The 11787-nt window shown below is 47.9% G+C and overlaps 1 protein-coding gene across 1 annotated transcript; it reads right to left on the bottom strand.

Moving 5' to 3' along the window:
• Positions 1-5217: 5217 nt before the first annotated feature.
• On the bottom strand, positions 5218-8413 carry CHST2 (carbohydrate sulfotransferase 2). Its single transcript, XM_005546011.5, has 2 exons — positions 7639-8413; positions 5218-7536 (listed from the first exon to the last, which is right to left on the bottom strand). The coding sequence occupies exon 2, from the start codon at positions 7358-7360 to the stop codon at positions 5768-5770; it is 1593 nt and encodes a 530-aa protein (XP_005546068.1). The 5' UTR covers positions 7361-7536; positions 7639-8413; the 3' UTR covers positions 5218-5767.
• Positions 8414-11787: the final 3374 nt, after the last annotated feature.

Genomic DNA, 11787 nt, shown 5'->3' with positions numbered 1-11787 from the left:
CAAAAAGATCCAGGGTCTTAATAATGAGATTCACAAAGTGAAGAAGAAATGGGAGGCAGGGGGTACAGTAGAGAGAGTGTAGAGAAGTTATTCAGAGGAAAATGGGACATATCAAGCCTATAATAAAAAAACTTAGCTGACTATACTTAACATAATAAAGAGGTATATCAGTGTTTAGCACATCTTGTACATTTACTCCTTGAGCTTATTGTGACTTGACCTTTTGCTTTTCCATGCATAGACTTTCTGTCTCTATTATATACTATGCAAATCAAGCGAGAGCCTTACAAAAGTTACAGAAGAAAGGGAACAGCCAGAGGACAAGGACACCATGTTCTTCATCCTTATGCAAGACATCTGACCTGTTCTTGTGAGAGGAATCCCAGGAACAGCAAATGCTCTCTCAGTCTCCAGCCAGATCAGTTCTGAGTGTTCTCAAGCCCAACCAGTGATTGAGGGGGCATTGTCAATCTCTTGCTGCAATCATCAAGGATTATTTGTCATGTATGCACTGACCTCTTTGGAATTCCATCATGCAAAGTGAGCTTGTGTTTGCTTTCATTATAGTTACCCATAATAACCCATACCTTTGCACTCATTTTCCAAGAACTTGTAGGACACCATTATTTGCTGTCTCCTATAGCTAGTCATTTCATCCTCTGCATCTGGAGATAGGACCAGCTTCAGGGATATACAACCTGCACAGTTACACAGGGCCCCCCACTCAGAAGGACCCCACACTTGGTTTCATTCTCTGCTGCCATCTTGAAAGGCTTAATAGTTTTTTCAACAAGGGCGTTGCATTTTCATTTTGCACTGAGCCCTGCAAATTATGTAGTTGATCCTGTCTAGAAGACTAACTGCTTCAAGGTGAATTTCTCTCAAGCCCTGTCTTTACACCTGGGATGGGAGCCATTACAGACTAGTTCTGAGTATAGCTTTTAGCCCCAGTGATCATTTTTATTGCCATTCACTTGGTAGGGTGACTATTACCAACCTAAAAGTTCAAGCAGCCCAAAAATACTTTTGACATTTGATTACAGATAAAACTAGTTTGACCAAAAGTTAAGGTTTATCCATGGCCATCCTTTATCATCCTGTTACCATGTGTACAGACAGGCTCCTGCTCCTTCAAAGCTCCTTCATTTAGAAACAATACCAGCACCCCCTACCCCAAACACTGGTTCATACAGTTTCCAATTCTATAAACTTAATGTGTTATGCAAAGTTTAACATTTTCTTAGCATAATTTGATTAAGGATGTGCAGAATTGCATCAGATCTAATAAAAGTCAAGCCCTATAATTTCAATTAAATACTTGTACCAAAGCCTGTTCCTGAGCAGCTCAGTGGCTCATACTTGAACTGCAAAAGTAGCAACTGAATGTCTCGAAAGCGGGGAAAGTATTTGAATGAACTGTTTTCTTAGCTGTGACAGATTTGAAAAGGGTCTCCTCAAGGTGAAGGACAAAAGGGATCTATAAACTATGCATTTACCTCAGGACATCCCGTCATACACCTCAAGTCATTCCTCAAATTGTGATTGTCATTTTCTACCTATCCCCGTTGGATCCTGACACAGAACTGTCATGCTTTCTAATGTAACAACTGGCCGACCACTCACTCTCCAGAAGCCTGAGATCAAAAGTGTGCCTCATCACATATCTGTTAGCTGGAATTAGAACATTCTCTCATCCACATCTCTTCAAGACAATGCATACATTCAATTGTATGTGTGTGTGCATGTGTGTTGTGTGTAGGGAAGAGAGAAAGTTGGGGGAGGATGGTAAGCGACACCTTGTCCTTATTTACCATGCCTACATGATGAGACATGCCTTTTCATTTCCCTCTTGCTCTTCCTAGAGTCATCTCTAGAGTCTGGATTTCAAGACCCAGGGAATATTAATTTAATAACCTCCTCCAAATTCACATTAATTTCAAACCAGTCACATAATCCAGCTGCAACTGTACTGTGTGCAACAGAAATCCTGGACAGAACTGGCTGTGTCCAAGCAGGGAATGTACGGAAACAGGCAGCCATTGTCTCATTCAGCATCCACAATAGGACAAACTTCCTGAAAGTAACCATCCCTATACCTGCAGAAAATCTATTAGGTGGGTGCAAATGTAATTGCAGTTTTTGCCATTACTTTCAATGACAAAAACCACAATCACGCTTGCACCAACCTAATACATCACAATCCATCAAACTACACATTCACAGCACTCAAAACAATAAGTGCCACATGACTTCTGCAAAAATAAACAGCTTTTTAGCCCTCCCTTACACACCCAGACAACATGTGCTCTGCAGGTTTATTCTGATCCCCACCCTTATGGTGTTCATGCAACTGGGAAAACAGTAACAATCAAATTCCTTACTTCAAACATTTACCTCTCCACACTTAGAAATTCTGCATTTTGTCTCTAATTCATCGGTGGGAAACAGTCTATAAACAGTTGCCCTGGAAATCCTTAAGATATTCCTATTGCTCACTCCCCACATCTAATTAGAGCCTATGGCTTATTTCCTTCAGCAAACTTTACTGAACAAGCTGGCATTTTCTCCACACAGATAATACATTCTTCCACTCTCTCCCTTCCAAGTATTTTCAAAATTTAGTAGTTGCATATTTCATTCACTTATTTAATAAATATTTATCATGCACTATGTGGTGGACACTGAAGGGTATAGATTTGCTCTGGCCCCTGCCTGCAAGGTATCTCTGCCAGTCTGAATGAGGTCTTTGAGTGGCTCTGAGCTCCTTGAAATTTAAGCTCTCAGCCTGTGCCTCTGCCTTGTTCCAAACTCAAATTTGTTGACCAAATGCACCGGGTAAACTTTGTTTTATAAATACAGCTTCCTCATTAACAAAGGCATTCCAAAGTCAAGGGGTAAGTCAGGAGTGCTATCAGTTGAGCAGAATTTGAAAATGAAAATCACTCTGACAACCTGCTCTAAAGATATTTTCTCTTGCTGACGGACATATTGCCAGCTTGGGAAATGTGAAAGCATCTCTTTCATATTTGCTGCCTCAAAAATGGTCACAGGCTCTGTTGCAATTTGTCATAGCACAGGTCTGCTTGTACTAGGGGTTGACAGAAGCTTGTTAACGCCAAAAATGCTACTCTCTCCTTCTCAAACCTTCGGAAGCTGAATGTCACTGATATGACTATATCAGCCCTTAGTGGGAACAACACCTGTCTCACTTTCCTAGAAGGCAGCTAGGTACAAATCTCCAGGAGCAACAATTCACCTTTTCAAATTACAGAGCACAGGAGTGGCAGAGTGGAGAGAATGCAGCTGCTACAAAACAAGGAGATTACGAACAGAAACCCTGTTCAAACAGAGCAAGCTGAGGATCTGTTGGTGTTTAGCTTAAAATTTCATCTGAGAAGAGGCCACAAATGCTCTGCCAGCTGCAAAGGCTCTATCTAGCATCTAATATTGTTTTAAATACAAGATCCAAACCATCGTAATTCTACTTTAACACAGTCCAAGTCCTTAGATAGGCTGAAAGAAGAATGAATTCAACTGCTTGAAAATCCTTCACTCAACAATTAGGCATGAATTTCACTGTGATTGATAAGAGCTGATTCTAATGCCACACAAAATTTGTTTATAAATGGTTATTTTATTCAGAGTGGTTGCTTTTTAATGCTGCTCTCTTAATTTCCTGTTAAATCTGTTTCATCTAGTCATTCGACATTAATTATTTTGTTCATTTAATTTTAAAGTATTCTTAAATTAAATCTATTACAAATATTCTACTGCTGGTGAAGCTAATTCAGCATAGGCACTACCACAAAAATATGGAAAACATGATCAATGTATTAGAGCTGTAATCTGGCTTCGGAAACACAATACTAAAAACTATTTCAGTAAATTAAGAAATAACCATTCTAGATTGTGTTATAAAATTCATTTCTAAATACACCCCTTTTTAAACCTTTATGCTTCTTTATCTTGGAATTCTTACCAGTGTAGCTAGATTTCGCATTGCAATGGTAATTATACTTAAGAATCATCATGTGTTAAAGTATTCCCCACGTACATATTATTTTTATCATCTTTTCCCTAAAATAAAATTCTCAGCATTTAACCTATACATGCTGGCTTTCAGAGATCTCATAAAAAATCATAGTAAAATAAAACCATGATGATAATGAACTTGTACTGTATTTACTGTAATATACAACTACACTGTCTCTTGTTCCCATTTGGGCTTCATAATTTTTTCCCATACTATGACATTCTGCAGAATGTTTCAGTACCAAATGGGTTCAGGACACAACATCATAACCACTACAGGAAAATTTACTGGTTTTCTCCTTGGAAAATACCAAATTTCAAAATCCTACACACTAGTTCATTTTCATTTCCTCTTTACCACAATTCATTATCATATCTAAAAGCAGCTCTTGGCTGAAGCCTTACACTGTCTGCAGCATGTTACTTTCTTTGCAAATTTACTTTTAGGAAACATGATAAAGAAAAGCAACATACTCCACAGGCATCCCAAGTAAAACATTATAAATTCATATTCTCTCCTGCACTAATTTAAATGGGAAGCAAGAAAGAAAAGGAAAAGCCCTTACGGTTCTCAGATGAAACTTCACTGCTTCCATCCACCTCCACATACCGTGTCATAGTCAGAAAAACACTCCAAACAGATACTTCTGTCACTTTGCTAAACCAAAGAAGCTGCTACCATTGCCAGCAATATGGTCACACTACTTTCTGAGGTCTGTGTTCTAATAATCAGACTTTTAAAAATTACATACTTTTTTAAAAAATCCTTTTTCTGAACCAACCTCAGCACCAAAACATTGGTCTCTGCTTCAAGGTTCCCCATCTTAACTGAAGAGGAATGAAAAACCAAATGCTTTCAAGTCCTGAAGGAGTTGCTTCTTGTTGTGTTCAAAGTTGAAGAAAAGAGTGTGCTTTTTCTTCCACTGCCCTGTTTGGTTTCTGCCTTTAGAATTCAAAGATGTGTTTCATTCCTGGGCACCTAACAGGCTGAGATTTACATGTGAGAAAACGTCCCCCAGGTTATTACCAAGGAGACAAAAATTGCTCCCACCCAGTTTAGCTGCCTTTCAGGAAAGAGACTGGAAAAATGGAAACAAGGGAGGGGAGGGAGATTCTATCTGAAGCTGAGGACAAGTAACACAGGTGAATCCAAAGTAATGGAGGCAAATATAAAAAAGAATATTATTTATTATTTTCTTTATTAATACTCACATGTAACCTTTGCTTTTTACACAAAAGTCGACTTTAGAAGAATGCCTCCTCGGCTTATCATGCCCAATGGGGCTTTTTCTTTCTGGACCACTTCCCCTTTCTCCACCCCCACCCCCACATCCAAATTACTCTTACATGTTCACAGATACCACGAAAATTTTGTAAACAAGATTTGGGTTACTGGAACTTGATTTCATGAACATCCCACTTCAAAATGGAAGGCAGGTGGAGGGCAGGGTAAGAAATAGGAGAAGGACGACAAGAGAAAGCAAAGGAGAGGAGAAGAGGGGCACCTGGACAGAACGTTCAAGTCTTGCCTTTTCTGAGGGGTGTATGTGTGTATTTTGTGGCTGTTCCTTGAAATGCACTGACTCAAAACACTGACAGCAAGTGTCTGTGTGATTATTTATATATCTATAATAGAGTATGTGGGCTTCCTCTGTTTGAGTCTGGACTGTGTTTGTTTAAACACACTACAATCCTCTTTATAGGTATCATCACAGGGCATCAGGTCTCCCCGCTTTCAGAGACGGGGCTTCCGAAGCAGGGTCTTGCTGAGGTCTTTGACCTCTTCAGGACTGTTGACCCGCTCATAGCCCAGGACGGCCATGGGCTGGTAGCAAAACTCCTCCACCTGTTTTATCTGCTGGAAGGTGAGGGCGGTCCGCCAGGCATTGGCGGCCTGCGTGGCATTGCGTGCAGATACCACGAAAGGTTTGGAGGAGGAGCCCGAGCCACTGGTCATGTTCAGGGCAAACTGCTCCATTTCGGGGCTCACCAACAGTCCCACAAAATCGTACACTCTCCGTAGTGTCTTGACGGGGTCTCCCACCAGGTCCTCGTACCGCACCACCAGGTAGTGGCCCTGCAGCCAGTCAGGGGGCTGGAGGGCTGTCTGCAGCGTCTTAGCCATACTATTGCAGATGACCTCCATAGCGCCCAGAGCGTGGTAGTCCGCGGGGCCGCCCACGCCCTCCTTCTTGGCGCCAAGTTTGTGGCCCGCTGCCTCCAGGAAGGGCATGCGGTGAGCTCGCGGGTCTCGGCTGCGCACCACCTGTAGGCTCTCACGGATGAGGCCGTGGCGCGAGCGGATCCGTGAGCTCGCCACTGCGCGGGGATCACGCACCAGGTGGATGACCTTGAGGTCCAGGGCCGGGTCTCGCAGCAGTGGCGCCAACACCGCCACGTCGAAGACGCGCACACCCTTTATGACTAGCGTGCGGTACTTGCGGCATTCCTCCTCGAAACGCGCCAGGCGCTGCGGCGGGCACTTCTTGCACACGCGGTCGTCCACCAACCCCACAACCTCCTTGCGGTAGGCGGGGCAGAGTGGTGACGAGCACACTACCTTGTTGGTGGCTGCGCCGAAGATGCCCAGCGTGGTGAGGTTGCGCCCCCCGCTGCCCGCGGGGCTATACAGTTGGAAGACAGAGAGGTCGCAGCGGTACAGAGCGCTCAGCATGTCCCGCGCTGCCCCCTGCAGGGAAACGGCGTCCCCCGGATACAGTTTTTGCCATACATGCCACACTGGCTCGTAGAGAAAGAACACCTCGGGATTCTGATTGAATAGCTCGCCGAAGAACGACGAGCCAGAGCGCCACGTGGTGAACACGTACACCAGCTGCCGCTTGTCCCCGACGCTCCCGGTGCCCCGAGTGCCATTGCCTGCAGGGGCCGCAAACCCCGCCATCCCTGCCGCGGCTGCAGGAGCCGCCCCGACGGCGGCAGCGGGAGGTCGGTAAGGAGTGCGGAGGTCCAAACGGGCATGAGCACGGGGCGGCGCGGCCGGAGGAGGCCCCGGGCGCCCCCAGCTGCCTCCAGCTGCCCCTGCTGCGGCACCCAGCGGCCCGTCGGGGTTGCACTGCTGCAGCGGCTCCTTGTGCCACTTGTAGTCCAGGAGGTTGAGCATGGTGAGCACCAGCAGCAGTGCATAGCCCGCGCACAACACCAGCGCCTTCCTACGGAACACCTTCATTCCGAGAGGGGACGCAGGCCAGCGGCGTCCTGGGCGCCGGGGCCACTGCGGGAGCAGGGCACGCGGCGCGGCTGCAGGCGCAGCGTGGAGCAGCCGAGGGAGCGCGCCCGGGGGCAGAGCTCGCGGCGGGCTGCGGCTCATCACAGGCACAATCCGGGCCGGCGGCGCGGCGGAGGCAGCCCTGCAGCCCGGGAAGGGTGCAACGCAGCGGGCTGGCTGCTGGCGCCGGGACTCGGGCCGCGACTCCGAGGTGGGCGCGGCGGCTGGTCCCCAGCGCCCAAGGCTGGCTCTCCCATGGCAGCGGCTCCGGGAAGGACCTGCGAGGGGAAGCGGAGTGAGCGGATGCGCCTCAATCTCCCTCCCGGCCTTCTCCTCCTAAGTAACGCCCACCCTCGGTTCTGCCCGGTTCCTCCGCTCACCTGGAGCCGAGGGCGCGTCCGGGAGCGGCCCCGGATCACCGCCCGGCGGACTGTCCGGCTGTCACTCGTTCCTCGATTTCGCTCCCTCTCGCTTCCGCTGTGGGTCCCCGCACCTTCGAGGGGACGGAGGAGTCGGCCGACTTATCCCTGCGCAGAGTTTCCGGGCAGCGGGCGCCCTGCTGCTCGGGAAGAAAAACTTTCACCCGGCCCGGAGCCCCGCTCAGCGCTCCACCGAACCCGGAGCGTCCCAGCTCCAGCGACGTCTCCTTCGCTCTCTCGGGACCGCAGCTTCCTGCCTCGCTCAGGGGAATGAAGCCGGCTGGGGGCGATGGCTGGGGGCTGCTTATATGGGACTCAGCTCCCGGCATAGCGGCGCAGCCCCTCTCGCTTTCGGCCTCCGTGCGGCGAATTTTCCCACCTCTCTGGCAGCGGTGGATGGGGCACAGCGCGACCCCACAGCGGCGGCGGCGGCTGCTTCCATCACCAGGAGGATGCCCGGGCGGGCAGCGCAGGCAACCCCCGCCGCTCCGCAGCCTCCGACTGGCCCAAAGGACCCTGAACACACAGCGCTAGGCAAGAAAACCCAGGTGGGCAGCACTGCCCGACCCGCCCCGCCCCCAGTACCAGCCGCTTCTAGCCAACGAGATGTCTAAGCAAAGAAAGACCCCGCCGCAGCCGCAGCCGCCGCCGCCGCGCGAAAGCGGCGCCCGGGAGGATGCTGCTACCCGACTCCCCCTACGCCGGGCGACCGCAACGCGCTCGGGCCAGCCTCTGCGCGGCTCCTGCCAGCCGGCGCCCGGTTGGTGCGCGCCGCCGTCTGTCGCCGCGGCTCCTCCCCTCCGCCGCGCGGCCCACCCCCGTCGCCGGCCCCGCCCCCGCCCCCAACGCCGCGCCGGCTCCCACAGCCGCCGCCTCGGGGGTGAAAATGTGACCCGCTTTACCGCGATGCGCTGGGGCTGCAGTCCACCGGTCCGAAGGCGTAGCTCTCTGCGCGCAAAGCGCCGGGATGCGAACGCGGGATTCGGAGCGCGTCGGTGCCGAGAGCTGCCAGAGGCTTGAATTCTGCGTGCAGCTGCCGGACTCGGCCTCATGTTTTTGCTCTCAGAAAGAGTTGGTGATAAAGTTTGGGCAGAAATCCCGTCGGCCGTCCGCTCCTTGCTTCCCTCAGGGCCGACACTGCCAGCCTCTCCGGGCACTGAGGACACCCCCGCGCCCTGGAGCAGTGAGAGGACGCGGAGCGCCGTTCTCTGGCTTCCGACACCCTGCCAGCCCTCTCTAGCGGGTCTGTGGCTGCTCCTTCTCGAAGGAAGTAATAAATCTTTCTGACCTTGGGGGTCAGAGGAGACGCTTCAGTTTTCCGGAGGGGTATGCGGGCGGGGCCGTCTTTCCGCTTTACTGGACCTCTGGCCGGGGCTGCTCTTGTTTCATTGTGCCCCACGCTGATGCTCTCCGCATTTCCGCTCGCGGTGCTGCGTCCACTGTGATTGACGTCCTCTGGAATTGGGGTGATGGGGGAGGGGAACGCCCCATTCCAATTTGCAGTAAAATACTTGTCCCGCTTCTTGGTTTTGTAGATGAGATAAAAGAACTTGACCCCAAAGGAAACACCGTTGTTGAAAGAAAATCATTTTTCAGTTGCTTTGGGTTTAAGTACTTTTGTTTAAGGTTATGAGGAAAAGCTTCTCTCTCTCCCCGCAACTCCCTCCCTCCCCAAGAACACTAAGCCGTAGCCTCAACTTCATCTGTAGAATGGGGACAGTTGTAACAGCCTCTGGAGATTGAACGGTGGCTGAGTATCAGAACGCGCACACGGAAGATTAGACCTGAGTTCAGGCCTCCAAGGGCCGAAAAGGGAATCGCTGCGGGGCCTCAGGCTCAGCACCCTCGGATAAACAGAACGCTCGCTGATCTGGAGGAGTTTTGTTGCCTCCTGTCCCAACAGAGTTTTTAGAAGTTTATCAAAGTTACTGCACAATTATCTTTGTAGCATTTTGGGCAGACTTTTCAGAGGACCGTTCCAACATTAAAATATTGCTGTTTGCGCCATTATTCTTCTGTGGGTCTTACAGAATTCCCTGAGTACAAAGACGAAAAGTCACTTAACTCGCTTTCCATGGGTTTTTAACGCTCTTTTTATGGATTTAGTTTCAGGGGAGAAAAATGTTCAAAGAACTTGATTTATCCTTGTTTTCCAGAAAAACCCGTAATGCCATGAGTACATTTCAGCTAATTTTTTCTCCTGGGGAGGGGGGTTGGGACAGGGACAGTAGAGCTCAAATTTTATATCCAGCTTTCTCAGATAATGTAACATTGCCTCTGGGAGTGGGTCGAGACAGGCAAGAATCCCTGTTAACAGATGAAGGTGGCAGAGTTCAATTGAACGACTCCCCATCTTTTCCTTTTCTGGATCCCCCAGCCTCCTCTTCGCCTGCTCTCTCAAATGCCCATGCCCCTTATTCACTCACCACTTTTCCCACGAAAACTAAAGTTACGTTGGTGCATGAAAAGACTGATGGGAGAGAGAGGGATTTGGGGAGGAAAGTAATTCTCAATTTTAATATTCAACATGCTTCCAAGAAAAATAATTTCTAATATTTTTCATTTAGTTTCTGGCTTTGTACTTACCCAGAAAAAAACTGAATTGCATTAGTCGATGTAGGGACCCTTTTAAAAAACAATTGTTTGCATAGAAATTCTGTTGCAATTTTGTAACACTTTACTGGTGTTGGCAAAATAGTAAATCCATTTGCCAAGTGCCCCCACAGTGAGTACTCAGCTGGCGTAAATTTACAGGTTCTGGCATCTCCACCCTCTCCTTGCTTGCAAATATTTTCCCATTTTGCATGGTGTCATGATTCATTCTGAACTTTGTTATAGCTAATGATATCTGAAAAGTTCATAATGCTTTCCTTCCCGCATTTGTTTGGAAAATCCTTTCATTTTAATCTACTTATTTTAGCATAGTAATGATCCAGACATATAATACGTCACATAATAATGTCACTTGCTCAAGAGCCAGTCATGCCACAGGGCTAGCCTTGATTTTGGCTCACTGGTTTCGTTTGTCACAATTCCATCTCCCCCAGGAGCTCCTTCAGTCTCTGTCTTCTCTGCTGCCTGTTATGTTCTATTGGAAACTTGGTGTGGCTTTTTCTTAATCCTGGACAAATAGGGGGCCTAACATTCTGGGGTACTGTAGGCCCAGTACCCCAGAAGATTACAGAGATCTTCAAGGATCTTCTTCCAAATGTTTGCCCCTGGGCACCAAGATAGATTGACTCCCTCATAGTTTGAACAAATATGCATTTTCAATAGAACTTGAGATTATAGATTCAGGTTACTTATAATCCTTGATTTAAGATATGCTGCCATCGTTAGTCCAAGAGTGGCCCTTTTAAATGTCCTATGTTTTAATATAATGAATATGCATGAACCCATTACACAGCCCAAAAACCTCCAAGAGTAACTTAGTTTGGAAACTTAGATGAAATGATAAAGTTCTAAGAGGAAGAAAAAAAAACTTCCTTTAATAATCTCAAAAAGAAAGAAGACTACTTATGGCCAGGCACGGTGGCTCACGGCTGTAATCCCAGCACTTTTGGGAGGCAGAGGTGGGCAGATCACCTGAGGTCAGGAGTTTGAGACCAGCCTGAAACCCCGTCTCTGCTAAAAATACAAAAATTAGCCTGGCATGGTGGTACCCACCTGTAGTCCCAACCACTCAGGAGGCTGAGGCAGGAGAATCGCTTGAACCCAGGAGGCAGAGGTTGCAGTGAGCCATGATCACGCCACCGCACTCCAGCCTGGGCAACAGAATGAGGCTCCGTCTCAAAAAAAAAAAAGAAGGAAAAGAAAGAAAAAGAAGAAAAACAGTACTTATAAATTATAACCACACTATTACCAGAGGGATTTAAAGGAGGGTTCCACCAAACTTTCAAGAACTAAATTGTTTCTGTCTCATCTCCATCAGAAAAGAGAACAAGAGGGCATATTTCCCCCAACTCATTCAAAGGGGATAATAACTACAGAGGGATTTCAGAGAAGAAATTTGGTCCTTTTTATATACATAAAACTTTTTATTATTATTATTATTATACTTTAAGTTCTAGGGTACATGTGCATAACGTGCAGGTTTGTTACATATGTATA

This window comes from Macaca fascicularis, chromosome 2, assembly GCF_037993035.2.
Source record: "Macaca fascicularis isolate 582-1 chromosome 2, T2T-MFA8v1.1".
In the NCBI taxonomy this organism is placed as follows: domain Eukaryota; kingdom Metazoa; phylum Chordata; class Mammalia; order Primates; family Cercopithecidae; genus Macaca; species Macaca fascicularis.
The sequence above is the reverse complement of the archived record's forward strand: the minus strand, read 5'-3'. Positions and strand labels throughout refer to the sequence as shown.

Bases quoted from the DNA above. Each gene is read 5' to 3' on its own strand.
- CHST2 (XM_005546011.5), bottom strand. From the start codon at position 7,360: ATGAGCCGCAGCCCGCCGCGAGCTCTGCCCCCGGGCGCGCTCCCTCGG.